Source organism: Colletotrichum lupini, chromosome 1 (assembly GCF_023278565.1).
Source record: "Colletotrichum lupini chromosome 1, complete sequence".
Classification (NCBI taxonomy): Eukaryota; Fungi; Ascomycota; class Sordariomycetes; order Glomerellales; family Glomerellaceae; genus Colletotrichum; species Colletotrichum lupini.
Window position 1 is genome coordinate 2,463,224 of NC_064672.1, and position 27,012 is coordinate 2,490,235.

A 27,012-nucleotide genomic window follows, 5' to 3' on the forward strand; every position below is an offset into this window, starting at 1 on the left:
CATTGGATTTCAACCAGACAAAAGGAAGCTCGAAGCTCACGCAGAAGAAAACAGGGTCCGTACCTCGAGGCCTCGCATCAACAGGTCCGCCGTGCCACGGACTGGCCCGTGGGTTCTCCGCCAACCACACCAAAACGGGCACTAAGAGCACCAAAAGATTCAAGAAACCGAAGAAGGCGCCCACGCGCCCCGCCGGGTCCTTTTTTGGAGCTCAACCCTCCCCAACAGCTTCCAGCCTTGTCCCCATCTGGAGAGCTCAACGCAAAATTCCGTGGGGATCTTCCGACTGCCAAAGCCTCAACCGCCCCCGTCCCAAACTGCCTCCCTCCGATTCCCGCCTCTGACTGGGTATCAAGCTCTAATCTCTCAGACTCACCAGCCGTACGCCGTAGAATCGACAATCCCTTTTTTGGCAATCCACAGCCACCAAAATCCATTTACTCCCCCCGTAAGATCTCCCAGTACCACCGCGTCAGCCTCACGGTAAGAAGCCTTCAACCCTTATCCAATTAAACCATCCGACTCCATCACATTGCACAAAACCCGGAACTACATCCCTGAGCCGGAACCACTTGCTCCTGCACCAGGTTCCTCTTTTCTTACGGAGTACTCAAGGCTCAAAAGCTGTCTTTCCCACGCCGGACATCGATTGGGGTATAACCAACCCGAGGGGAGGTGTGGATTACATACAGTAAGACTACGGATATTATGCAGTACAAGGTGGTACCGTAGTTTGAGATTATGTAAGACATCACAAGTTTGAAAGTGACACGAACTCCTGGTGTGCGCGTGCCTGCAGAAGCTCGACTCCAAAACTTGCATAGCTCGAGTCCGGCCGCGTGTCCAAGCATCGCGGCGCCACGCTGCGCGCATGGCTTCGCCTGTCACGTCCAGAGGCGCGCAGACATCGGCAAATCCATCCCTTTCCCGCTCCGTCTCAAGTTCAACATCGTCGCATCATGCGCACCAAGCTTCGAGAATAGACCATGGTCAGTGTACCGAGTAAATGGTAAAGCAAGGATCAATGCAAGTAAAGGAACATCTTTATAACTTCAAATTCGTAAATGTGTATTCGGACGCAAGCCAGCCTCGGCCCCAAGGTAACTAAAACAACCCAGTAATTCCCGGTAAAAGCAGCCCTTCTCGGTATTGTACAAGCGCAGTGGATGGTATCGCCCAAAGCTTTTCTATCCACCCTGACTGAAACAACACGCTGCCTTTCATGTCTATTGTTGATCGCTCATGCGACCCTGATGCCTTTCCCGCGCACGCAAAATTACTTGCATCCGCAGGCGCGCCTCCGTTTTTCTCTCTTCCGCCATCATCATCATCTTCTTCTAAGCGTACACATTTAGATCTTCTTGACAAGCTCGGCCCACTTGGCAGTGGAGAAGGACTTGGGGCGCTCGATGGGGGCACCGAGGGCGCGGTCGATGATGAGCTGGGGAAGGACACCGATGGCGCGGGAAACACCGAAGAGGACGGTGTAGTAGTTGGCCTCGGTAAGACCGTAGTACTGGAGGAGGACACCGGAGTGGGCGTCGACGTTGGGGTAGGGGTTCTTGGTCTTGCCGTGCTGGGTGAGGACCTCGGGGGCGATCTTGTAGACCTGGGAGACGAGCTGGAACATGGGGTCGTTGGGCATCTTCTCTGTAGGGTTGTCAGTATTCTCATTCTTACGTCGAATCTGGATTGTCATTCATGGTGGATACGTACCCTGGGCGAACTTGCGCTGGGCAGAGTAACGGGGGTCAGTCTTGCGGAGGACGGCGTGGCCGTAACCGGGAACGACACGGCCGGCGTTCAGGGTGGACCAGAGGTAGTCGGTGATGGCCTTGTCGCTGAGGTCGTCGCCAACGGACTTCTTCATCTCAGTGAGCCAGTTGAGAACCTCCTGGTTGGCAAGACCGTGGAGAGGACCGGCCAGACCGTTGAGACCAGCAGCAACGGAAAGGAAGGGGGAGGACAGAGCACTGCCGACCAAGTGGGTGGTGTGGGCAGAGACGTTGCCACCCTCGTGGTCAGTGTGGATGGTGAGGTAGAGACGGAGCAGCTCGACGAAGTCGGTGTTGCTGCCGAAGCCGAGCTGGTTGGCGAAGTTGAAGGAATAATCCTTGTCCTTCTCAACAGCGGCGACCTTGCCGCCCTTGAAGACGTTCTGGTAGATGCGAGCGGCAATGGTGGGCAGCTTGGCAATCAGGTCCATGGAGTCCTCAAAGGTGTATCCCCAGTAGTCCTTCTTGTTGACACCCTTGGCGTAGGCCTTGGCGAACGAAGAGGTGTGCTCGAGGGCGGTAACGGCCAGGGAGAACTGAGCCATGGGGTGAAGGTCGGTAGGGCAGTGGTCGATCAGCTCCTCGACGAACTTGGGAATGTCGGAGCGGGCAGCCCACTCGGCGGACAGGTCGCGGACCTGCTGCTCGGTAGGGACCTCGCCAGTCAGGAGAAGCCAGAAGAGACCTTTGAAGTTTTGTTAGCAAAGAGAATTCATTGCGAAAATTGTCGCGACACATAGACTTACCCTCAGGAAGGGGCTCCTTGCCACCGGGAGCCTTGGGGAGGAGCTCCTGGCACTCGGGAATGGTCTTGCCGCGGAAACGGATACCCTCCTCAGCGTCGAGAACGGAACCCTCCCAGACGAGGCACTTGATGCCACGAGCACCACCGTAGACCTGGTCAAGAGTGACCTTGTCGATGACCTTGGAGCCATGCTCTCTGCGACGGCGAGGTTAGCGGTTGTCGAGGTTGCGATAAGGGGGCCCAATGGCTATGCACTCACTTTCTCAGAGCCTTGACCTCCTCAATCTTCTCGGGGAGAAGCTCAGCGAAGCGCTCCTTCAAGGTCTAGATGCGAACGTGTCAGCTTCACGATACCCGAGGTAAGGAAGGGCCGGACGGCCGGAGGGAAACAACGGCGACGGCAGCAGCAACTTACCTGGTTCTTGGAAGAGTAGCAACGGGCAGCGTTGAAAGCCGAGACCTTGAAAGGGGAGGCTCTGAGGGAAGTCCTCAGAGCAGAGGTGGAAAGACGCGCTACAGACATTGTGAGAGTATCGTGAGGCTTCAGGAACTGGTGAAGGATGAAGGTCGGAAAGGAGGGAAAGAAAAAGCCGCAGGTAATGGGATAGAAAAAAATATGAAGCAAAGGCGCACTTGGACCGGGGGGCCGCCCTCGGGGGGTCACGTCACAGGTGGCCGGAAATACCAATGTACCTCAGCGGGCATACGGGTTGTCTCTCAGGCAGGGTGAGGTATCTGCGCTAGGTGTTTTGGCGCTGCAGGTACATCTGCCATCCATCTTAGACTTCCGGCCGGTTGCCCTGCAGTGTAGCAGTCTACCTAGGTGCTCCCCCAACGTCGGTCCAACCATGGAATTTTTCCTTGAGCTCTCAAGCTGCCCAGATCCAATGCAGGTCGAGCCCAGGCCCGTCTTCCGAGGTATTCAACACGCGCCATAGCGCTCAATCTGCGATGGCGTACAGGAATTGATTGAGAGGCTCAGCCGCCGTCCGGCACTCCGTTGACATCCCTCCCTTTCAGACCAGCTACCTACCACCTACCTTGCTTCTTGACACCGGTGTGCCTTACTCGAGCAGGTTTCAATTGCGGTGGCGGACGACCTCTACACCGTTGATACCTGAGGTCAAGACTCACTCTCCGGGCCTTCAAGCAACGAGGGAGAAACAAACGCCGGCGAGGCGAGCAGACGCGAAAAGGATACGTACCGGCTGTAATGTACAAGTGTCCAAGACTCCAGTGCCCCCCGTGTCCCCCGTGGTCCCCCCAACCGGCGACTCCAATCAATCTATCCTGTCAATCTTGGGATCTCAATCTCCCTGAACCTGTCTCCGTCTTTTTACGTAGCGTCCCTCGTCGGCCCCACCAGAAAATCTGCATCGCGCACTCCAGTTTGTCGTTGCTCCAGTCTCCAGTTTTACCTCCCGTATCACAACGCCCCGTTCTTGCGCGCGAAAAGCCGAGATAAGTGGATATCTGGGCGGCTTCTCTCGGAGTATCCGCTCTTCGTCCGAAGGTCGGAAGCCAAACTCCAAGTATCTGTTGAACACAACATCGCAGCCTTGACTTTGTGGGTAGCCCGGCGGTAAGGTAAGGTAGCCAAGGACAATGCGCCTCACGGTGAGACTGGACGACGGTTGAACTTCAGAAGGGACTGTGTACCTCCCCAGGCACTTGGGATCGCGGCCCGGCCCCCACGAGTTCACGCTTTCTTACTAAGATTTGGCCCTCGCCAAAGAGCATGTCCGGACTCAGCGCTTGCGCTCCTGTTGCCATTGGCAAGTATCCGCCCGGAGCCAAAGTCAATGGAGGACTTGTTGATGCAAGTTGTTGCTCTCCTCCGAGCCCTGTCTCGCGCATCTCCCGTCAGCTCCGAGGCTCCGTAACCCGCCGCAGGTGTGGCATTCGACCAATCAAAACTGCGTTCTCGACCCTCCTGCCTGTCTTGGAGCGAACTTCCAACCACGGCACAGCTCGACCGCCTCATCCGAGAAAGCTCACACTGGTCACGTATCCGTAGAACATGAAGTAGAACGAGGCTTCCGCTCGTCCACAGCAAAGGCAGATGGTGTGATTATGTATCCCGACTATCACGTAAAATTGATTTAATCGTATGTGTGGTATTATTGACAAGCTGTAGCGATTGCAAAGGAATCTGTCAAGCTTCAAGTTTAGATCCTACTGATAAGAAGTATTTTCGCAACTGTCTGCCGGCAACTTCAGCTCTGATTAACAGAGTTGTGTTGCCGGGGAACTATCACACCTTCTCCAGATAATTTAGTAGGTGGGTATTGTCCGCATACGGATGTGGATGAGAACAATATGAAGACTGGCAGAAATAATTGCGGGTGGGCGTGACAACAAAGATCTTTGCTCTCCCCGTTGATGTCCGGGCCGGCGACGCCAATGTGGAAAGGTGCTCTGGCCAATCTGGGCCAAGTCAAGCGCTGGGACCCAAAGCATCTCCTGTTATTTCCATATTAGCGCAATTGAGACGACTGTGTCGAATGGGCCTTTCTCACTTATTTATTATGCCAGCTCATCACCAGCCCGTCTACCTTAGCATTCCGGTACAGTCCATCTTCTACGTACCTTAGGTAGTACTTCCTCGCGGCAGAACCTCGGCGGTGGAACCATCATCTCGCTTCGAGGACCGGCTAGTCAGCAAAAAGGTCTGTGCCTTAGCAACTTCCCTTTTAGCCTTAGGCACAAAGAAGCTTGGGCACCCGACCTCAGCAAACGATATGAGCTCCTGCTCTTGATGACTTTGATGGCAAAGATGCCAATGGTTTTGATTGGTGCTTTGGTCTCCAAGAATAAAGCCGTAATCATGGGCACGCTGCACACCCGACCTCACCTGCCATGTGCCACCGCCTGCTGCACGGCAAGCCTCCAGCGCCGTCTCCAAACGTGTCCCAGCTTCCATTCCATCCCCACTTCCGAATCTCTTCTTTTCCAACCACGACTCCCCCTTCCCCCTCAGAAAAACTGACGAACCTCTCCAGCGCGACGCTGCATCACGCCCATCCCGTCGGCAGCATAAGATAACTGTATTCATCGAGACTATCATCGTATACTGACGAACATCGCATTTCGCCTTCGAGGACCGCAAGAGTCCGACCGTGGGTGAAATCAAATCAAGTAGTAGACCGTCGACGGCTCCTGCCACTTGAAAATTCTCCTCTGTGACCTCCTTGGGACGACTCGTCAAAAAAGGCGTCGCACGCTCTGTCCGTACAAAGTAGAGAGTCATCCAATCCAGGAACTCGATCCATTCGTACCTTTAGAGTGCTGGACACATTGCCGTCGCGCGACATTTTGGGATATCTACCTTATTTCTGCCTGCGCGGTCTGTAAAACAAAATACACACAAAAAGTTGTTGATCGAGGGAAGGAGCGACCGGACGTACCTGCCTGATTTTACTCTAGGAAAGAGCGTGGCACTCTTTTACTCTTGACTACTTCCACTTCCTGGACGTCGCGTACCTCCCCGCGCCCTCAGTAAACCTCTTCTTGAACAACCCTTCTTGCAAGCCGCGAAGAGCAAAAAAAAAGAAGCCCTAGCTACTGGCACTTCGTCTGTTTTGCCTCGAGCCTGCCCGCCACAACCAAACCAAACTATCTACCTTCCCAATCGTACTTCGCTCGCAGACAAACCCCTGAGGAAAAACACCACAATCGCCATCGCCATATCTTAGTTGCCAGCGAGCGCCCTGCAGAATGGCTGCCCCGACTTCTGCCGCCGCTGCTGTGGCGGAGCTAGAAGCCGCCCTCGAACCCATGCAGAATTACAAGGCTCCTGGTGTCACCGCCAACCGCATTGCTAATATCACTACCATCTGTGTCGACAACATTCAGGTACGATACGATATCGAACGCAGCGTCGCATCTCGCTTGCCTGGCCAAGTACCTAGACTAACCTCGAAACTTTCTCTGTAGAATGAGTCGGTTCTCATCCAGAAGCTGTATACCACGTTCAAGAAGTTTTCTGCTCCTTACAAGCTTGGAGTCCTATACGTGATCGACTCTGTGATGCGCAAGTGGCTTGACCAAGCCAGAGTGTCCGGCCAGCCTGTTGATGGTTCTGCGAGAGATGGAACCTTTGGCGCTGGTTGTCACCGAATTACCGGTCTCATGCACACCCTCATCAGTGACATGGTGCAGTTGCGCCTCGAAGGCCAAAAGGTACGCATCAAATGTTGCAGTTTTCGAAGCACCCTCTACTACAATACTTTGTGTGTTGGCATATCTCATAATGGTTCCGACATGGACCGGGATGTCTTTCGCCCTTCATCCTTTCATCTACCTCACACCGGACAATGTGAGAGTGAACGCTTGAGACTCTTTCGGACACGTTCATTGATGTCTATATGTTCTTTGCTTTCTGTTGACATGGCTGAATAATCTACTTACACTGCTGCCCTTTATGTAGGAGAAATTGCTTAAGCTGCTCGAGATATGGCGTAGAGTTGCCACTTTCTCTCCTGATGTCCTCGATGATTTCCAGCGGAAGATCGAATCTTCGCCTGACCCGAGTATGTCACCATCCCACCAGATGATCAACAAGCTTCATTGCCTCCGTTGTGCTAGCCCGGGTTTACAATTTGCTGACTCTTCTGCCCGTTCAGTTCAGTCCTACACGCCTGAGGGTAGTCCCCCACCAGGCTTGGTCGAGGCCATGGGCTACAGATCCAAATCCGCGGCTCCCCCGGCCGCTCAACCCCGTCCTGCTGATGCCAACAGCATCATCGCCAATCTGGCCAAACTTACGCAGTCCGTCCAGAGCCAGCCTCAGACCCAGAGCTACGGCCAGCCGCAGAATAGCCAGAGTCAGAGTAACGGACATGGCCAGAACTTCAATCAGGGCCACAATTACGGCCAGGCCCATGGTCATATCCAGCCTCCCGCCCCGGCTCAGACTCAGACCCCCGCAGTGCCTCAGAACTTGCAAGACTTGCTCTCTAGACTACAGAGCTCCACGCCACAGCAGCAGCAGCAACCGCCGCCGCCGCCTCCAGCTCCTCCCGTCAACCAGTTCCCCCAGGCTCCATACTCTATGCCTCCTTTCCCTGGTGGCCCCCCTAGCACAGCGACTCCGTATGCATACGCCCAAGGCCAGCCCCAGGCTCCTCCTGTTGGACTGCCGTTTCCAGGAGCTGGCCCTCAGCCTCCTCAGGGAGTCAATGGTCAGCAAATGGCTCTCATGCAGATGTTTGCCAATTCGGGATTCACCGCGGAGCAAATTGTCGCAGCGCTTGCGGCTGCCAGCAATCAAAACAGCGCTACTCCTTCGGGACCGCCTGTACCCACGCCCTCTACCACATCTACTCCACTCCCCATCGCGGCCCAGAGTTACTACGGCAGCGGTCAGGGATGGGGTGGTCCCGTTCAGCCCAGTGACACCAGCGAGGGAAGTCGCTACATTCGTACCTCAGCTGGAGCTGGAAATGGGAAATATGAACGTACAACCCGGTCTAGATCGCCTGGCCGCCGTTGGAACTCGGGTGGTTCTTCTCACGACCGCGACAATGGCTACGACTATGGACATCGCTCCCCCGATCGAGGCCGTCACGACAGTAGAGACGGTCGCTATGGTAGCGAGTACCGCCAGCGTAGCCCCCATGGAAGCCACAGTGCTTCTCAAGGTGGTCATGGTGACTCGCGCCGTGGTTCGGATGCCAAGTGGGTTGAGTATGACCGTAACTTGAAGCCTGGACACATCAAGGTTCTGAGCCGCACCCTGTTCGTCGGCGGTGTCAAGTAAGTATAGCCGTAAACATTTTCACTTATTCGAACATTGACTGACAGCCTTTATAGCCAGTCTGAGCACGAGCTTCGTGCCATCTTTACTCGATTTGGCCAGGTTCAGTCTTGCATCGTTAACAAGGACAAGCGACACGCCTTCGTTAAGATGGTCTCCCGCGAGGATGCCGTTCGTGCCAAGGATGGCATGGAGATGCGTGCCAACGGCAACATGCCGCAGAACGATGATGAGTCGCAGCTGAGAGTAAGTCCCAAAGATCTCTGACCACCAAGTATTTCGACTGACACAACCTAGACCCGCTGGGGCGTTGGCTTCGGTCCGCGCGACTGTAGCGATTACCGTACGGGCGTTAGCATCATTCCTATCAGCAAGCTTACAGAGGCTGATCGCAAGTGGATGTTGACCGCCGAGTATGGAGGCAGTGGCGGTAAGCCCATCGAAGAGGGTATGGTCGTTGAGGAGCCCGATATCGAGATTGGCAATGGTGTTTCCTCCAAGGCCATCAGCCGCCGCATGCAGACCGACAAGAGCGGCAACCACGGACCTCGCTCTACTCGTGGTGGTGGACGCGACGACAGCCGCGAGGACCTCGGTCGCTGGCGCCGTGGCCGCGACCGCGACCGTGACCAGCGCCGTGACGACAAGAAGTTCTCTTCGGCCAACTCTCAGCCGCTTCCGCAATTCCCCTATGGCATCGGTACCTTGCCCAACGGCATGCCTGCGTACCCTCCCGGCTTCGCGTTCCCGGCCGCCAAGGACAACTGAGTTGTTCTCTCCTGCGCGGCCTCTCGGATCCGCTGAGCGTTGTATATGGAAGGGGGTATACTTTATTTGCTTCTGCGTTTCGACGTCCCTCTGGACCCTCGCGAGCTTTGGCCTTTGGCCTGCGATAATCATGGATGTGTGCATTGGGCCGGCGTTCATATGGGGGAGGTAGCTGGGCAAGGATATCAAGGAGAGAAAAGGAAATACCCACACCAAAAGTAACTGAGCTCATTTGGAGAGGAAAGGGGGTGGATCAGGACTTTGTTTTTTTCGATACCCGCGCACTATGATGCTTTATCGTATCGTGGTCTTGCTGGCTTTTGGGCTTCAAGGGTTTGGTCAACTGGTTCTTGGTTGTAGGGTGACTTTTCACTCAAACTCCCGTTGTAACGTAGCAAAAAGAAAAGGACTGTTTTAGTCTACATCTGGTTCAGTGAAGCTTTGTGACACCCTGGTGATTTAGACATTGGCAAATGGTAGTCCGTAACATGGAAGGCACCGTCTTACTGCCATTGGCCACGAAGAAGGATCAGTCTCCCATCAACATGACCGCCAGATTTGACACCGAAGAAGCGTAGTTGAAGATATTCGAATTCATACAGATAGCAAAAGTAACTCTTGTCCAATCTATTCGAGTGCGGTGGGATACTGACACTAGAACCCGTGAAGCTGTAGCTGGGGAAAGAATAAAACTAGGTAGCCAGTCGGGTGTTCTTCATCCCTGCCATGATACCTGATTCCGAAAGGATTTAACTGTAAGGTACCTAACCGTACCTTCCCCCCTCAACCCCATTCCCGTCACCAGCCAGGAGGCGCCCGTCTAGGTCGACGGGTCAGGTCAAACCTGGCTGGAGGTGGAGTGGTCAATGGTCGACAATCAGAAACGCCAACCAGCCTACTTGACGACAGGTTTAGCGAGTACCCCCGAGTTCAAATCCCACCATGATCACCAAGAGATGTAGCCTCCATCGGGGGTTGAACTCTTCTTTTTAGGTTACATCTATTAGAGGGTGTAGGATATAGATTTATCCTGTGTGTCACGGTTCCTGTGTCTTCCTAGCCAGCTTAGAGAAGCTATGTCAGAAACTGCTAGCCACTTGCGCCTGCCTTGAATCCCACCGTCCTATCTCGGGAGGGTATCTAAGTGACGCTGTTGCTTCGATGGTAGTATGTTCTGCAGTATCTTGTTTCTGGTCCCAAACACGAATCGGTTGGCTTTGGAGTGAAGACATTGCCCGAGATACAAGCAGGGCCTAAGAATACATTGTCTTACTTACGCTCTTCAGTATCACATAACGAATCGGTCGCTCAATCTAGCCAGTATCCTCTCCTACCGTGCCGTCACCTCCTTCATATTCATCATATAACATGCAGCGCGAGGGAGAGCGGGATGAGAGAAGTATGGAGACCGCGCTTGCATGTACGGGTATAGTCCTTCAGGTGAGAAAGGGATACCAAAAGCTTAGACGCACACAAACACAAACACACACATACCATGGCTGTAGATTCTTGGATTCATGAGCTCGGCTCTTTCCGGGTCGCACCCTTGTCGGGTTTAGACTAAAGGGGCCTGGAGGAGGCATTATATAGGGTGTAAGATAGTTTCCATCGGAGATCCTTCTCATTTCTCATGCTGCTTTTAGAGGCGAAGCTAATCATTTGGTCAGTGACTGCTTGTTTCAACCTTTAATTGGCGGCGGAAGTGAGATCCAAAAGCCCTGTAGTCAAGTGAATATGGTGACGAGGCCAATATCTCCCACCTCGGTGTGATTTTAGATCGTTCTACTTCTTCAACAAATGCCATAACGGCAAAAGAACTCGATTCTTCGAGAGAGACATAAAATAATGTCCCGGCAAGCTATCTATAATATATTTAGTAGACCCGGCCTCTATGTTCTTAAGCATCACTAGGTCGATATAGAAGCCATTCACTATTAGGTAGTCTCAATAATGCATACAAATGTTATTTGTTTTATATCTTTTACCAAATTTTTTTATAGAAAAAAACAACAACAGCACTCTATCATGATAGCTTGTTTCCTCTCTTAAAGTCTAGAGAAACCAATAGTGGGCTTATTATTGAGAAAGAATAATTAAACAAATTCAGATTTCACTCGATTCATTAAATCCCAGTTTAATGTCGTAAGTCTTGGTGTTCGTCTAATAGAATTATTTACATCCTCTCAGCCTCAAAAGGCCGTCAGCTAGTGAAGCTCGAGTCTAATAGAGGCAACATCAGCCCTATCGGCCTATAGAGACCATGAGCTAGACATAGACAAGCTTGTAACCGATAAAGGCAATATCAGCCCTTTCGGCTTATAAAAGCCATAAGCTAAACAAGCTTATATCTCAGAAAGGCTATATCAGCCCTTTTTTTAGAGTGCTTCCGCTCCTCACGAAAGCGTGGCCCAAATGCTCTTATCGAGGTCACCCTCCTCATATTCGTACTCCCACCCCTCATCGTAGATAGGGTCGTCGATATTCACCTGGTCCATGAGCAGGTCGAGCTTCGTCATCTCGCAAAGCTCTTGCAGATCCAAGTCCCTCGACACGTTGCGCGCATGCCGACGCTCGAGGGCCACGGAGCCCACGTCAGTCAGCGGCCGGAGACGGGTGACCCGTAGCGACCTACGGCGGAACATCTTTTGGTTCTCCTGCTGAATCTCCTCGACCTTCGCCAACAGGGGCTGGGACGCATCGCCTTCAAAGTGCGATTTGGGGCAGTGCAGGCCCAAGGTGGAATACGCAGGCCCCTGGATGACGCCGACGGTGGCGTCCGGGTGACGAATGAGTTGGCCAGAGGAGAGCATTCTTCGTCCTCTCTCGACTCCGGTCTTGGGCTCTTGGTCCTGGTTATTCTGGTGTGGTGCAGGGGGATCGGCGTGCTCGATGACGGGTATCGGACGGCGCACGGGACGACGAGGTCGCATGCCCGCCGGCATCGGGGGTATGACGAACTTGGCCGGAGGCTCGTCCTCCTTGTTCAGCGAGAGGAGCATCACTCGACCACTCGCGTCTCCGATAGCGAGCCTCGAGTAACATGGAGAGAAAGCTCCGCATGCTATAGCTCCAGGAGCCTCTAGAAGGTCCCGGACGAGGGGCTGCCGGAAATTGCGTACGTTCCACACCTTGACTACCCCGTCTGACCCGCCTGTGTAGAAACGATCCGCTGTAGTCCCCCACGCCGTGAATTTGACACCCACGTCCAGGTCTTCTCGCTTTCCCAAATTTGGATCGAATTCGTCGATCGGCTTCTTATGCCGTAGAGCGTGGATAGGTTTGTCGCCTCGCGAGGTATCCCAGACGTACACTTTTCCATCGGTGCAAGCCGCAGTCACGTATGAGCAGAGGACGCTGTTGGGCTTGATAGTGAGCTCGTTGATATCCTTGGCCGGACAGTCCAGGCACTGCATCTCGCCAAAGGCTGTGTCGCCTTCAGGCGTCAAGCTAGGGCGGAAGATGCGAATCTGCGTCAGAGTCTCGTCGTCAACCATCAGCCCAGCCGGGGATGTTGCCACAATGAAGCTCGGTAGAGTGGGATGCCAAACCACCTCAAAGACATTCTGTGTAGACGCCGTCAAAACCTTGATCTTTTCGCCCGTGAGGCAGTTCCAAAGACAGATCTCGCCGGTGTTCAACTTCTCATCGGGAATGTCGTTATCATCTCCCGTGAGACTGCGAGGGGAATAGCCAACGAGAAGCAAGTGTTGCACACCTTCGGCTAAGCCCCATTGCATCGTTGCTGGAAAGTAAGCCCATTTCTGGGTTGCCGTCGTCTCCTCATTCCCTTCGTCCCATGTTCTCGAGCCGGTGTATACCTGGTAAGGGCTCTGAGATACGTTGTCGTTATCAACGCGGTAGACCCGGACAGCTTGCGTGGATACATCAGCAGCAGTCGCCACCATGCCAGATTCGTGTTTAGAAACAGCCACAAAGTTGACATTGCCCGCGTGTTCCCAAGTGCCTAAAGCCTCCATATTTGCTCCTCTGTCATCGACCTTCCACACCTTGACAGTTTTGTCGAAACTCGACGTGTAGGCACGGTTATTGATGCGATCATAGTCAGAAGACACGACGGAGGAGTAGAGCCACGGGCTCTGACTTTCCCTCATAGCCTCTGTGGAGTTCTCGCCCTTCTCGACAATCGGTCGAGGGATTCTGTGGTCCGGATACGCCTTCAGCTGGCCCAACGTCGTCGAGCAAAGCAAAAGATTACCAGCCTTGTTGTATTGCTGGTTGTGCGAATCGGAATGAGCCGTGGCTCCGCAGACGAAGTTTGTGTCTGAAGTCCAGGCAATCGTCATAATGTCACCAGCGCAGCCCACCCACTCTGCCCGCATCTCCATGTCGTCTTCGTGAGCCTTCCTAAACTCGTTGGTGAAGTTGATGTGGCGACGCATCCGGCCGAAGCCTCGGTTTCCGTCGACTTCCCGCGCCAACAAGAGCGCAGAAATCTGACTGGTACGCTGTGCCTCGCCCTGCTTGTCGGACTCGTCAACCTCCAACGTCAGCACTTTTGGATGCCGGGCTGGTCTCTTGTGCCGGTTCGCCAGCTCGTCGAGGAAGTTCCGAATCGCAACGTGGTCTCGCTGCGCAAGCGTTCCCTTGAGCTCGATCATGGGTGGTAAAGTCGTGAGCAAGTCGGGCCGCTTTCTCAGCATCTTTCCCAGCTCTCTATCCGTATTGTCCCTCCGCTTGTGCTTGACCTTCTTGTCACACATAGCCCGCACTACTCTCCGTAAGTCATCCAACTCGTCGGGTGTGAAGTCGACGTGGAAGGGCAGTGAGCCCAGCGCTGTCGCCGCCGGTAGGTTTCGTACAAGCTTGGAGGTGCCACGAAGAATCGTCTCACGCTCTTCCGTTGTGGTGTATGGCCGCCGCGGCATCGTCATCCAGGCTACTTTGGCCTTGTGTCCTGGGGTAGCCGCCGCCGCCCCGGCTTGTGAATCATGGGCCTTCCATGACTTGAAGGACCTGGCCTGCGCCCTCGTTCGATAGTTCGTTGTCGAAACGGCGACGATCGGGGGTTCTGTAGCTGGGGGTTGAGGCGCTGGGTAGGGTTCTTGCTCGGGTTCTGGCTGGTACTCTACCTCAGGCGCCGGCTGAGACTCTCGTCGACTCTTCGCTGGAGGCTTCGGTCGAGGTTGTTTCTTCGCCGGCCGCGGCGCTGGCCTGGCTGGCGCCGTCGGAGGACCTTGTTCGGAAGCAAGGTTCGATCCACGATATCCGTCCGGGTGGAGGGGGACCCGAATCCCACCAAAGCTTAGGGGCTTTTTCCTGTATTCCTAAAACAGAAAGTCAGTACGACACTCGTGTATTGCCGTCCTGAGGCGGGCCGGTACGTAAGTAAGTGTAAGGGTCGGTTCTCACCTCGCAATTGTTGCAAAGGTCTGCAATACGATAACGCGCGAGCGCGGCCAGCTTCTTGACTGCATTTTGGGACAGGAAACCTTGATTGATGTCGATCGCGTCGTCTTCTATAGCGGAATGATACACCTCCCTAACCACCTGCAGCCTTTCTGTTAGACAATTCGCTTCCGAGAACGAAATATGCCGAGTGCGAGGAAGAGAGACAAGAGGGGAGAGGAAGGCGAGAGAGAGCGTCCTACTTACCCGTCGAGCGATATCTGCAATCTTGAACGTATCTTGCGGAACATTGACCAACGCCTCGGTGATGTATGGCCTGACCTGTGCGTTCAGGCACCGCACGAATTTCTCAGGGTCACCGCCATTCGGGTCAATAGGAAAGTCGGGACCGTAGTGCATTCGTTGCCTCTTTCGAGGCGGTTCGGCCTCAGCAGGCCGTGAGCTGGTTTCGCGGTCATCGTCGAGTGTGAGGTCGATAATGTCGGCCTTCTTCTTCGGGGCGGCCGTTAGATCGATCGTCGTGGCATTCGACTTTCCCTTCGGACTCGCAAACATAGTCGCGATCCCAAGGACATCGACGCGTCGTCGTCGTCGTCGTCCAGCTAAGGCTCGGCCAGCGTACACGCGTAAAGTGAAGGTCTTCGGACGCGTAATTGTAGTTCGTCAGGTCGCATTTAATTAGAGCGAAGAAGGTAGCTATAATGGGTCAACAGAGGCGGGTCAGGTGGAAGTGCTAAGAAAAAGTGGACCCAGGCACCTTTCTGTCACTCACAAGGGTCTAAAACAGTCTTACGTAAGAAATGATTTCTTTCTATAAGATCTAAAAGAGTAAAACTATACTTATAGGTTCTCTTAGACTATTATTGATTTTAGTCTAAGCTACTATGATATTATGTAATATAGCTTATTGAAATTTAATTTATAATAGTCTCTTAAATGAATAAAGACTGATTAACTGTTCAGTATCAAAGAAATATTTAATCATTCAAAAACATTGTATTCGGACATTGAATCACCATACAAACATTAAAAAGATGTAACCTAAGACATTTGCGACAACTCTTTGAGCGCAAATCCTGTCGCTCATTGACATGGAAAGCGTTGCGTTGCTTCCAGTGACATATCAACAACACTTCTGGGCTCTTCGCGAGGGGCAGCACACTCACTTTAAGCCACGAGAACATCCAGCAAAATAATCCAATTCCTTCAAGAAATCTTTAAAATGCCCAAAGAAACGCTTTGCAACTATTGATTCCACATTTGTTCATCGCGGAAGTTGTCATAGAACAACATTGAACTCGATATCGAATATACCTACTCTATGCCCCGCGGACCGTCTTGCGCTGATACGGCGCGTCGCTCTGCCGTCGCGTGCATTCATCGAGGGACAACGCCAAGTAACAAAGTCTAAATGCGCCGGTAATAAATCAACAGTCCAATCGAATGGCTTCAGAACAACGTTGAACCGAATAGCCCCCCGTCCAATGCCGTCGCGTCGCATGCCGGACCGGAGCGCCATTGGCTTCGGAGGCCATCGGCCCCGCAGATGCCAGCCAGATGCGCCAGCTCACGCTCTCCAGCGCATCGAAGTCCGACATGGCACATGTTGAACTTTATGTGGTGGTTTTTTTTTCCGGCTTTACAGGCGCAAAAGATCGACCTTGACGGGATCAGGCTTTCAAGGGAAATCACACGATACGGTACACTTTTCAACTATACAATACGCGCATATACTGCTAGATTTAATAATGAGTTTATAGATAGTTAGAGGCATACTACTTGGTAGGTATTACTCTTGTATAGGTGAGTACGCGAGGTATTAAAATGTAACTTATTCAGCTAGCGCTATAACGAAAGTATGCATTAAAGCGGTTCCCATCAATATCAAAACATGCCTCATAACTTTAGCATCACTGCAATAAGGTTACGTTTCTTTATGAACTTTAGTGGTTGTAAACTCTAGAAAGCAGATAGATCATCTTATATGGTACAGCATTGCCCGCCTGTATGTGACACGACATCATCCAACGCCAATCCTCTAAATAAATAAACCTTCTAAAGCTTGGCCTTGGTGGCCGGCTCCGCGTTGATCTCCTCGTACATCTGGTCGATCTGCGTCCTGAACGCCTTTGCGGTTTGCGGTCTCTTGAGCTTAAGACTGTTCGTACTAGGTCAGCAGGTGTCCATGTCTAGTGCTAATAAGGTAGTGTCCACTTACGTAGGTGTCAACAGCTCGTTCTCGATGCTGAAGGGGTCGATGGTGAGGTAAACGCTGCGCACACGCTCGTAGCTGTTGAACTTGTGTTTCTTGCCAATCCGGTCAAGCTCTACGAGCAGGGCCTTCCTGACCTTGTTGTCGGCGCCAGCTGCCTTGATTGCTGCAAGATCGGTCTTGTCGATGGTCTTCTTCAGGATCTTGCTTGCAAATGGCGCAAAGTTCTCGGGGTCGACACCAAAGACAGCGACGAGCGACGACTGAGACGGGTCACCGTGGACGTATGCCATGGCCAGCAGACTGCAGCTACCCAGGTAGACGTTTTCGATACGCTCAGGCGAGATGTACTCTCCTTGCGACAGCTTGAGAACGTTCTTCTTGCGGTCGACGATCTTGAAGCGACCCATGTTGTCGACCTCGGCAATATCTCCAGTATGGAACCAACCATCTGCATCGAGGGCCTTGCTCGTCTCTTCCTCGTTCTTGTAGTACTCCTTGAAGATGCTGGGACCGCGGAGGAGAATCTCACCACGGGGGTAAGGCTTGTCTGTGACGAAGTAGTCAAAGTCGGGAACCGACTCCAAGCAGATCTCATTGCAAGAGGCTGGCGGTCCGATGTTGCCGAGTGTGAAGTCACCCTTCAGCTGAACAGTCGAGACGGCGTACGTCTCCGTCAGGCCGTATCCCTGCACAAAGTGGTTGCCGAAAGCCGCGCGCAAGAACTCGTGGACGTCAGGGTCCAACTGAGCGCTACCGCTGACCATGCTGTGCGCCTTCTTGAGGCCGACAGCGGCACGAACCTTGGGGGTCCAGATTCTGTCGTACAAGAAGTGAGAGTTGCTTGCCTTGCCAACGGGCTGCTTCATGTTGGCCTTCTTGGTGCTGACAACCTGGCGAGACAGGGATCCCTTGACGCCGTCTGCGTCGATGGTGGCAGTTCGGATGGCCGAGTTGAAGCGGTTGTACAGGCGGGGAACAGACATAAACCCTGTGGGCTCGAGAATCTTCATGTCGTCTACCAGTCCTACGATATCGCCGCGGAAGAAACCGATGCAAGCGCCTTCGGCCAGAGCGGTTTGGTCAACCATTCTTCCGTAGATGTGGGCGAGGGGCAGGTAAGAAATGTGCACGTCCTTGTAGGTAACGGTGCCGGCGGATCTCGCGGCTGTGAGGCCTGCAACGGCGTTGCCGTGGGTCAGGACAACACCCTTGGGCATACCGGTAGTTCCAGAGGTGTAGTTGATGGTGACGTAGTCGGTCGAGCGTGGGGGACGCATGGGGCGACCGGACTTGAGGCCGAGCTCCTCGACGCCAGCCATGGAGTAAATCTGGATGCCATTCTGGGCAGCGATGCCGTTCAGAACGGACAGCTTGGAGTAGCCAGCCTGTTCGCCATCGTCGAGGGAGTCAAGGCACACAATGAGCTTGAGTGATGGGAGGCGCGGGGCAAGCTTCAGCAAGACGGGGATGTGCGGCAACGAGGTAGCCACGCAAGCCAAGTTGGCGTGGTTGATGATGTATTCGGTCGTGTCGGGGCCGAGGGTCTCGTAGAGAGAGACGGTGAAGAGAGATTGGGATGCAGCACCGAGATCTAGTAACTTTGAGTCAGTATGCAGTTTGCGCCTCGTGCTTGGCATGTGACAGTCAACGTACCGGCAATGTGCCACTCGGGGCGGTTTTGCGACCACAAACCGACACCGTAGTTGTCGCTGGTGATGCCAATCTTCTGATGAATCTCAATCAGACCAGCGCCGAAGTTCTTGCGACGCTCGGCAACCTGGGCATAAGTAGCCCAGGTGTACTTGTTCTCCCAGTCCTTGGTCGCGGGGTTCCATGCTCGGTGACCCAAGCACTTAGCGTTGGGACGCTTCTTGGAGGACTCTTCAAACAAGTCGTGAACGGTCTGGACCGCGGGATCAAAAGTGGACAGCAGAGGGCCGTCACGGAAGCGCCAATGGCGATAGATGGCACTGCGACCTTCCTTCTCGGAGCCTGGGATCGGGACTCCATAGGGCGAGCCGGGAGGTGGCGGGTTGGCCAGCTCCTGTATGTATGCGGCGGTGTCTTTTGTGGGAGCCATGTTCGCAGCGACAGCGGGAACCTGTGGGGGAGTGCTTGCAGTCGACGACTGTTGGTTACGTTGCTGACGGACGATCTACCTCGATCTCGCTGCCAATTCGTTGGGGATTCGACGGTGCAGCAAGATATGGCGCAAAGGAGTAAGACTAGATGCTGGGAGCCTAGTGAGATGGAGGCGATGTGCGGGAGGGAAAGAAAGGTGTCGGGACGGAAAGGTTTGGAAAGGAGAAAAAAAAAAGTTGGAATAAACAGAAGTAATCCGTCCGAGAAGGATTTCGGGACAAACGAGGGGGGGAGCTTGTCTAGGTTATTCAAAGTTTGGTCTACAACGGAAGATCGAGTCGAGCCAAGTGCGCGTCGAAGCTACTCCGTACGGGGGATTCGGTTGTCGTTTCTTGGCCTCCAAGTGAGAAGGTGCAGGAAACGGAGAGACGATCCAATGAGCGAGGCCGAGTTTGGGAGCGTAGGCCGAGGCACAAGTCTCCAGAAGGGCGAGGGTGCCACTCAAAGGTCTCAAGGTCCTCGGCAACCCCAGATGGTGAGTGCGCTAAGGGGACCACTACAGCTGTTGAAAGGTGCTGATTGGCACCAGGAGGACCCGCCAAGGGGGCGCTGGATGCAGTGGCTTGCGGGGGCGCTGGGGGGCTGGCGGTGGAGGGAGTGGGAGCTGAAGCTGGGGGTTCTGGGTCGGAGATTCGCAAATAATGGGGAAAGATACCCCGTGGTTTCCGTCATGACCTCACAGCAAAGTGTCCACGTGGAGGAATGCGTCTGCTGTTGGCCGTGTGGCCATGCATACTACCTACCTTACCTTATGGGTGTATCTACGGGGCAGGTAACACAGTTTTGCCAGCCATGTGGTGAGACCTGGCCTGGAGAGACCCGAATCAACATGTGAGTTACACCAGGCCAGCCTCCTTGTTGTGATATGCTATGAGGTGTTCATACCGAGTATTCCACACTTCGTAAGCTCAACAATGACAGTGACATCTTAGCGGGGTTATGCATATGGGGGAGGCTTAATTTCCCAGCAAACGGGGATCAGTCATTCATCCATTCTCTACAGGTAGATCCCCGACAGCGGAGCTGTCATCCGTCACTTCCCCTGAGCACCGAATACTAATCGAAATCCCATGCTATGCAATTGAAAACAATACCTACCTTTCTTACTGTCTTCTAGCACGACTATGAAGCTCATAATATTGCTGATCTTCGGTATCAACCACGTCAACTCGTAGGATGCTGTCAATGATGCACGCACTGAAGAGATGGTCAGTCTGTGAACGGGACTAGCAGGCCGGATTTGTCACATGCCAGAGCTGTGCTCTCAGTCTCAGGTCCGGGCGCAGGACAGCTGTCTTACTCCGGGCGGAGGTCATTGGGCACCCGTACCCGAAAGGGCCGAACAAGTCCGGGTCCCACCTGCCACCTTACAAGAAGACCGCCCGCCTGGAGCCGCAGTGCCGCACCAGCGACAGGTGGAAGCCGCAGAAACAGGTGCCGAAGTTCTGCCAGCTTTCCCTCCAGCCTCAGGTGCCTCCAGTTCCTGTTGGGCGGATGGCGAAGGGTGAATTCCGAGAAACTTGCCCCAAGCTGAGCACGTTGCGCCAACCAAGTGCCCGAGATCTTGCTAACGTGTAGCTGGCCAAGCCCCAATTTGCCTTTTCTCAAAGTTGAAATCTTTTTTGAGTCTATCTGTGAAGAAGAGATGCAAACTGATGCAAGCTCTTCCAGAAGAGGAGAGTTGCTAGTATTGGCGTACACAGTAATTGCCTACCTTATATTTGTACGCACCCAGCTGGCCCTCCTAGGTAGGCCAGTGTGGCCGGGAGAGCAACGAAGCGCAAGGTACCTTGGTGCGAAGCAAGATTACGACACTCAAAAGTCATGATGCTGCCCCTGGGTTTCTTGCCCAAGATCAGCGCAGCATTAAAATGGTATTCCCGGCTGACAACTGAATGACAGACATCAGCTTCAGATACGAATAAGCCTACGACAGCTTTGACGTGTCAATTGTAAGAAGACGCTGGTGATACAGAAAACGGCTCTGGCGGGACTAGAGAAACACAAAACAAGTGTCTACGTTTTGGATCACGTCCGATCAGTGTGTGCTCGGGTGCCGATTGCATGCCTCAGGAGTATAAGTTCTGGGATGACTCGTATGGGCTTCGGGATGACACGACGTAGGCCAGCTGTTCTTTTCAGACTGCCATTTCTGAGAGTCTCGGAAACACACAGAGATTCAGAGTCTCGTGATAAGAGGGGAAGACGTGGCTAGAAAGCAGCGAGGGCAGGCTGGTGTTGTTGGCTGGTCCGTACTACATGGCCAGGGTGTGATCTCCGTGGAAGTTTTTCGTTTCTTCGCGTATAAATACGCTACTAATAACATTGAAACAAGACATGCAGATAAAGTAGGCGAGTCGGCCACAGAACCCATATGTGGAAATTCAGTAGTGTGTTGCTTTTGTAAGTCGGACTGATACGGCACGGTCCTGAGCAGCTCAGACTTGAGAATGTTCTTGCATGCGGCGAAGAGTGATTTGGGCGGAGATGTAGTGATCAGGCGAATTCCATATGGGCTGCCAAGAAGTTGGGTGCTGCGTTGAGGCTCTACGGGTGGCAGAAATGGACTCTCCGATGGCGGCCAAGAGTCTGGAGAGCGTCCGATGCAGTGCCAATATTATGGGGGAACCCCATACAGTCGGCACCAAGGGTGGAGGATGAGCGGATGGTTTCGATGCCCAGCAAATCCAAGCCTTTCTGACATGATGTCTGGCGAGGCGAAGCTTTGATAGAGTAGCAGTTTCGAGGCTGGCCAAGTCGGCAGAGGCAGCCGCTGTTGCAGCGAGTCGTGAGACAGGTCGGGGCCGTCGAGGGTGGACTCGTGGAGGGGGGCAGAATGGCGAGTTTGACTGCGCAAAGGCCCTGCAGAAGTCTAGAAGAGGCAAGATGTGTCAGCAGGAAGCAGCAAGGAAGAAGGGAATGCCAAGAGTATGAAGAATCTGTCGAGGGAGAATCCTTGGCAATCTGAGTATCGGACTGAGTCTGGGAGCAGGTTGTGCGGCGTCTCAGCAGCTTTTTTAAGAACAGCAAAGTGTGGTTGCGGAGTGGTGGAACGTGGAACAGAGAGACGACAGAAGCGACGACGACTTTGGGGCCCTTGGGGCCTGCATTCACCTGCATGTCCCCGGTTTCCCGCATCGGTAGGTGACGGGAGGCCCCTGCGGATGATACGTGAAGCCAAGATTTCCTCCCCCAGGTGGCGCCTGCACGTAAGGCGATGTATCCGTAGTCTCTTGTTCGTAGTGTATCCCGTACGGAGTGAGCGGTATGGATGGTACATCGTTGCTGCTGTTTCGAAATCCCCTGACACTAGCTCATGTACAGAGAAACTCGGGCGGCACCCTTGGCGTTGTAACGTCCGCCGTACTGTTTCTGCCGTAGATCTTCCATGGCGCTTGGCTTGACAAAACGTCCATGTTCCCTCTCCTGAGTCCTGAGTGCTTCAAGTGCTTCAGAGAAAGAGGTCCTGCCGGTCTTTACTAAGCACACCTCAACCGACGGGAGACTCTGGCTGGGTAGGTACGTACCCACGTACCTTAAACTACCTATACTTCGCGGCAAGAGACTTCCATAGCTCTTGGCTCTTTCCCTGCCCGGACAGATAGACTTGACAGGGGAGGAGCGTTGGAGAGTTTGGCAACCCACAACCCGCCCGCTAAATGGGAATCGTGAGGGTCTCGAAGGAGGCAGGAACGGGGTAGACCTGGTAGCGAGGAAACAAGATACGTTCGGACATTTTTTTTTCTCTTAGGTTCTTTCTGCAGTTTACGAGTCCCATTCATCTGCATTCCCTTTTGCGGTTTCCACCCCATTCATCGTCCTCGCCCTCGTCTGTGGTCTCGTCGCAACGAAGCCAAGCTCCAAATCCCGTCCACACTTCCATTGATTCCCATGGCCTGCCTACTCTTCTTGCTACGTTTTGCCAGTCTACTCTAGTCCCAATTTGTTTCAACACCCACAACACGAGATGGCCCGTCGTCGAAAGTTCGGTGACACATGCTGGGCCCCGGGCGAATCATGCTTGGCATCTTGAGACTCGCTGCTCTTCAGCCTCAAACCCTCCGAGTCCTGAGCCTCTGGCCTGCAGACTCGCGCATCTGCACCAGCCTGCCATTGGCCTTGGTAGGCACCTTGTGTAGTCCCGCAGACACAGTACATGCCGCCTCTCTGTGTTTCTCAATCTGAAGATCTCGCTCCAGCCTTTCACCTCAAGTCTGCCAAACCCACCCACACCTGTCGCTATCAGGGCTGGCCTACCTAAATGGGGTCGGAGTGAGGCAAGGCTGTGCAGTATGGTTTGTCGTTGCTGGCAGTTCGCATCGCTGCAGCAATGCAACGTTAATTTGGCTTCCAGACTCTCCAAGCCTATGCTCAATATCGCCGTTCCTGCATGACGAGGCTCTCTCTGCCTCTCTCTTGGGCTCTTACTCACGTTCAGAGTTGAGGAGAGCATTGCCGCCCGCTGGCGTCGTATCGCCGATCAAGCTCCGCCCGCGGAACCCAGTTCACGTCTTGTCGTCCGACAAATGCGTGTGCGCGTCTCCATCAAGAACCACTCATTGTATTCGTTAGCCCCCCCTTCGATGTAAGCCTGCCACGAGGCCAGCGCCAGAGAGGGCACAGCGACAGCCAAGATACGACATAACCAACACCCCAGGCCGTCCAACCAAACGCAACAAGACAGTCAAGACTAGGTACTGTGTTACCTGCCAGCGCCAAGCCGTGAGCCGGCATGAAGAGGAGGCTCTGTTGATCTTGTGCTGGGATTGGTCCATGGGGATTTCTGGGGCCCTGCTACACACCATCTTCTCGTCTGGATAGCGCATGGCGACGGCCCAGGGGAGTCCCGTTTCAGATGCATTTCAGAGGTCTCAGGCCGTGCATTGCCCAGCACCAACCCTACCCATGGGTGTCCAGTGATGACTAGAGCCGCGACTACATGTTCCGCCTCTCAAACACTCAGACAGGGAGAGATGGGACTGCCCAGCCCATACAAAAGCATAAGTGATTTCCCCTCTTTCATGCTGTGCTGCCTCTTCTTGGACCTTTTCCCGCTCGACCGTTTCCACCCTTTTCTTCTTGTCAAACTTCCTTCTTCACTTCTCAACAGCGCACTGGGGGCAGCTTAGACTTATTTACCATACAATTTTTCTCTCCTTACTTTCGTCTCCTTTCTCTTCCGTCGAAACGAACCTCACGAATCTCTCACGAAACGATCACGAAAATCGACAAGATGGGTCTCATTCTTCCTCTTCGAATTGTCCAGGGTGTTCTGGCGTTGGTGATCCTCGGTCTCTCGGCCTTCAGTACGTGATGAGGAACCTATGGTGGCTAGGGTGGGAGAGAATTATGCGCTGACTGTGTGCTTGCAGTCGCCAACTGGTACAACATGGACACGATGACTTCGTCCCCGTCCCAGGTCAACTTCTTGGTCTTCGTACCGCTCTGGTCTTTCATTTCGATTGCCTACCTCGAGCTTGTTCCCAAGTTCGCTCCTAGAGGTGAGTCTCACCCCATCTTCCAAGTTGAGATTTGTTTGGAGTGAAATAAATCAACTAACACCATGTTAGCCTCCCACCCCTGGGGTGCCGTTGCCTTTGAGCTCCTGAACGTCCTCTTCTACTTCGCCGGCTTCATTGCCCTCGCCGTCTTCCTCAGCAAGCTTCTCTTCTGCCGTGGCACCGTGTGCGCTGTTGCCCGTGCCGACACCGTCTTGGCCGCCTTCGAGTTCGCCCTCTGGTCCGGCACCTCCCTCCTCATGGTCAAGGATGTTTTCAAGACGGGGTTCCGCAAGCCCAGCGCCGCTGGCCCCCCTCCTCAAATGAAGGAGTCTGCGTAAGCTACGCCGACTCCTTCAAGTCTTTCCACGTCGCCCTTGAGGAGCGCAGACGTGAGGCATCTGTGGAACTGATTAGAGCCAAGCGGATGCCGTCGTGGGACCGCAAGAGCGATCGAAAATCCATCTGGGAACTCGACCAGAGACGCATCTACGGCCCGGGATTTAGTGATGTGAACCTCGTCTAGATGACTGGTTCACACGAAACGGGAAATGGGGGAAGTAACAGCAGTGGATGTGTTTGGTGTCAATCGGTTGACACTGAAGCCAAGGTACAACGGAAAAAAGTGCGTGAATCGGATACAGTTGGTTTTTGGGTTGGTCATTTTCAATAAGGACGTAGATGCTATCCGTATTATTACTATTCTATAGGCTGCGGTCTGTAGTCTTCCTACCCATAATCTCTTAGTCTTGGTTCACCTACTTTTGCCGCGTGCTACTTTGACATCGACGTTGAAGAAAAATCCATACGAAAGGGGTTGGTTGATACCACCACTTACATGGCTTTTCCAAGAGAACCCACGTCGGCGTTGTCATGCTACGTTCTTAAAAAAGGCATTTATTAATTTAAATCCGAACAATGATCTACCACTAAACATAGTTTAAGAGGAAGAGGCAAACAGGGAGGTCAGCGCGTATAACGACGTGGCGGTTCTTATTGGATACACTGCCGCTGGAGACCACTCGTACTGCGTATAGGGTTACGCAATTGTACTATGTACTTAGAGTGACGGAGTGGATAAGGTAGTTTTTGGTGGGGTTGTAAATCACCGACTGGGAGTCCCTGCTTGCCCGTCAACTCTGAGCCTTCTGAAGGGTGGCTGAGTTGGGCGAGCGGCAATGCGTGTTATTGGGCTTCATTAACATTTTCATGTCCCTCCTGAAGCATATGAATTGGATTACGGAGTTGCCCCCTCGTTGAAATTTCCATCCGAGTAGACTGACTGTGCTTGCTACCTTGCATCGTATTACGGCATGCGGCATGCAGTACAGGAGAAACGAGATCAGACTACGTTTTTGGTTTGGCCGTTCCGCATGTTCTTCTTTGTTGGGGCCTTGGGATGTGTACTTCTGGATGAACATCTTAACGAGTCTATGTCGTGCTTTCATGTTTCCCGACTATACCCAAGGTAGCTGTTCAACAGGTCATGATTGTTTGTGTGTCCACACTTGGAGGCTGTTTCTTCCAAGCCGTTTGCGGGAAAACGATTCGACCGGTTCAATGATTTTTTATCCACACAGTTCACTTCCCCAGAGTCCACGACCGACATCCGCAGGCCGGCATCGTGAGCCGTGGGACCCGGTCGAGGTGAGGTTGTCGGGGGTGGAAGCGTTCCTCGAGTCGGCCGGTGGACGGTGTCTTGCAAAGGTAAGTCTGTCCGTGATTGCGTTGAAAAGAAAAGCCAATTGGCCCCCAAACTTGCCCCCCACACGTGAATAACGACACGGTCAAGAGCTAGGCTTCCACTCTGCATACAGCAATCTTGCCTCTTATTTTTTGGTCAGCAAGACGCAGAATCTCACTGTGTTAATGAAGACAAGTCCAATGAGACAATTAGGCACTCGGTGAACCCTCGGCCGGCAACCACACCGATTGACAAGAAAACTTCTCCAAATCTCGCGGGGGGTCTAGTGGGTTTCTCTGCCTCCCGTTGCCCCTCCTTTGGTGCCATTTGCCCCGCAAAGTGACATTTCGGCGTCGATTGCGTGCTCTGGCCAAGCCCCACCCCCATTGCCTAAATCGGCGCCTTCTTCGCACCTCAAAGCTCCAAGAGCTCTCACCTCACCAGCACCTCACCTCGCATGAGCGACGAGAGAGCCAGCCGTTGCTGCAGCATCGTAAAAAGATGAGAAATGTGACAAGCTCTCATTTGTCGACGGAACCAAACTATTGGACGTTTCCCTCGGATCCAATTGGCTATTATTCAAGCTCCCTGGTAGCTGACCGCGGGATTTGGAGGGGTCCCCTCCTCCATCGGGAAACGATACCTTTGAGATGTTGCTTCCTTGAGATACCTACCTTGCCTGGTAGACAACTTTTTCTCTTCGGTCCCTGGTGACCCTCCTTACAAGGCCAAGAGGTCAATTGCATATACACACACTCATACAACAGGCCAACCTATGGTGTGATGTCCCCTCAATGGCATCATCGTAGCTAGCCCATTTTCTCTGCCTCACTCTTCCCATTGCTGGACAACGACCCCTACTTACCCCCCCTCCCCCTCCCCTCTTCCGTGCTCTTCCTTTGCCGTTGCGTACTCCGTTGCCGGCCCGTCTCTTTTGTGTGTGTCTCTCTCTCTCTTAAGCGCGTCACCGTCCCCGTTGCTCTTGTGCTCGCACACCTTTAGAGAAAACCTGCCTCCTTCCCCTCCTCATCTCTTCTCCGTGTCTCCAATTCCTCCCTCT

The 27,012-nt window shown here is 53.4% G+C and overlaps 9 protein-coding genes across 9 annotated transcripts; 4 read left to right on the forward strand and 5 right to left on the reverse strand.

Moving 5' to 3' along the window:
- Positions 1–1,351: 1,351 nt before the first annotated feature.
- CLUP02_00684 (citrate synthase) lies at positions 1,352–3,043 on the reverse strand (the record flags this gene model as incomplete). The annotated part of the gene is made up of 5 exons (XM_049279731.1): positions 1,352–1,650; positions 1,717–2,460; positions 2,522–2,715; positions 2,780–2,844; positions 2,936–3,043. 5 exons carry the CDS (start codon positions 3,041–3,043, stop codon positions 1,352–1,354), a joined length of 1,410 nt encoding a protein of 469 aa, XP_049135688.1.
- Positions 3,044–3,827: 784 nt separating this feature from the next.
- CLUP02_00685 (uncharacterized protein) lies at positions 3,828–5,834 on the reverse strand (the record flags this gene model as incomplete). Its single annotated transcript, XM_049279732.1, has 10 exons — positions 3,828–4,171; positions 4,234–4,453; positions 4,519–4,651; positions 4,722–4,771; positions 4,821–4,947; positions 5,138–5,161; positions 5,228–5,356; positions 5,401–5,529; positions 5,595–5,710; positions 5,799–5,834. 10 exons carry the CDS (start codon positions 5,832–5,834, stop codon positions 3,828–3,830), a joined length of 1,308 nt encoding a protein of 435 aa, XP_049135689.1.
- Positions 5,835–6,237: 403 nt separating this feature from the next.
- CLUP02_00686 (RNA recognition domain-containing protein) lies at positions 6,238–9,046 on the forward strand (the record flags this gene model as incomplete). Its single annotated transcript, XM_049279733.1, has 6 exons — positions 6,238–6,375; positions 6,457–6,702; positions 6,950–7,052; positions 7,146–8,277; positions 8,335–8,524; positions 8,576–9,046. The coding sequence occupies 6 exons, from the start codon at positions 6,238–6,240 to the stop codon at positions 9,044–9,046; spliced, it is 2,280 nt and encodes a 759-aa protein (XP_049135690.1).
- Positions 9,047–11,439: 2,393 nt separating this feature from the next.
- On the reverse strand, positions 11,440–14,968 carry CLUP02_00687 (WD repeat domain-containing protein; the record flags this gene model as incomplete). The annotated part of the gene is made up of 3 exons (XM_049279734.1): positions 11,440–14,331; positions 14,417–14,554; positions 14,660–14,968. The coding sequence occupies 3 exons, from the start codon at positions 14,966–14,968 to the stop codon at positions 11,440–11,442; spliced, it is 3,339 nt and encodes a 1,112-aa protein (XP_049135691.1).
- Positions 14,969–16,468: 1,500 nt separating this feature from the next.
- Positions 16,469–18,708, reverse strand: CLUP02_00688 (AMP-binding enzyme; the record flags this gene model as incomplete). The annotated part of the gene is made up of 3 exons (XM_049279735.1): positions 16,469–16,571; positions 16,632–18,219; positions 18,282–18,708. The coding sequence occupies 3 exons, from the start codon at positions 18,706–18,708 to the stop codon at positions 16,469–16,471; spliced, it is 2,118 nt and encodes a 705-aa protein (XP_049135692.1).
- Positions 18,709–19,146: 438 nt separating this feature from the next.
- Positions 19,147–20,348, forward strand: CLUP02_00689 (uncharacterized protein; the record flags this gene model as incomplete). Its single annotated transcript, XM_049279736.1, has 3 exons — positions 19,147–19,245; positions 19,561–19,601; positions 20,045–20,348. 3 exons carry the CDS (start codon positions 19,147–19,149, stop codon positions 20,346–20,348), a joined length of 444 nt encoding a protein of 147 aa, XP_049135693.1.
- Positions 20,349–21,208: 860 nt separating this feature from the next.
- CLUP02_00690 (uncharacterized protein) lies at positions 21,209–22,160 on the reverse strand (the record flags this gene model as incomplete). The annotated part of the gene is made up of 2 exons (XM_049279737.1): positions 21,209–21,642; positions 22,112–22,160. 2 exons carry the CDS (start codon positions 22,158–22,160, stop codon positions 21,209–21,211), a joined length of 483 nt encoding a protein of 160 aa, XP_049135694.1.
- A 1,843-nt stretch (positions 22,161–24,003) lies between these two features.
- CLUP02_00691 (uncharacterized protein) lies at positions 24,004–24,794 on the forward strand (the record flags this gene model as incomplete). Its single annotated transcript, XM_049279738.1, has 4 exons — positions 24,004–24,076; positions 24,143–24,271; positions 24,341–24,605; positions 24,686–24,794. The coding sequence occupies 4 exons, from the start codon at positions 24,004–24,006 to the stop codon at positions 24,792–24,794; spliced, it is 576 nt and encodes a 191-aa protein (XP_049135695.1).
- Positions 24,795–25,141: 347 nt separating this feature from the next.
- On the forward strand, positions 25,142–26,413 carry CLUP02_00692 (uncharacterized protein; the record flags this gene model as incomplete). The annotated part of the gene is made up of 8 exons (XM_049279739.1): positions 25,142–25,148; positions 25,214–25,292; positions 25,423–25,523; positions 25,595–25,669; positions 25,741–25,799; positions 25,862–25,975; positions 26,086–26,291; positions 26,380–26,413. The coding sequence occupies 8 exons, from the start codon at positions 25,142–25,144 to the stop codon at positions 26,411–26,413; spliced, it is 675 nt and encodes a 224-aa protein (XP_049135696.1).
- Between the last annotated feature and the right edge of the window lie 599 nt (positions 26,414–27,012).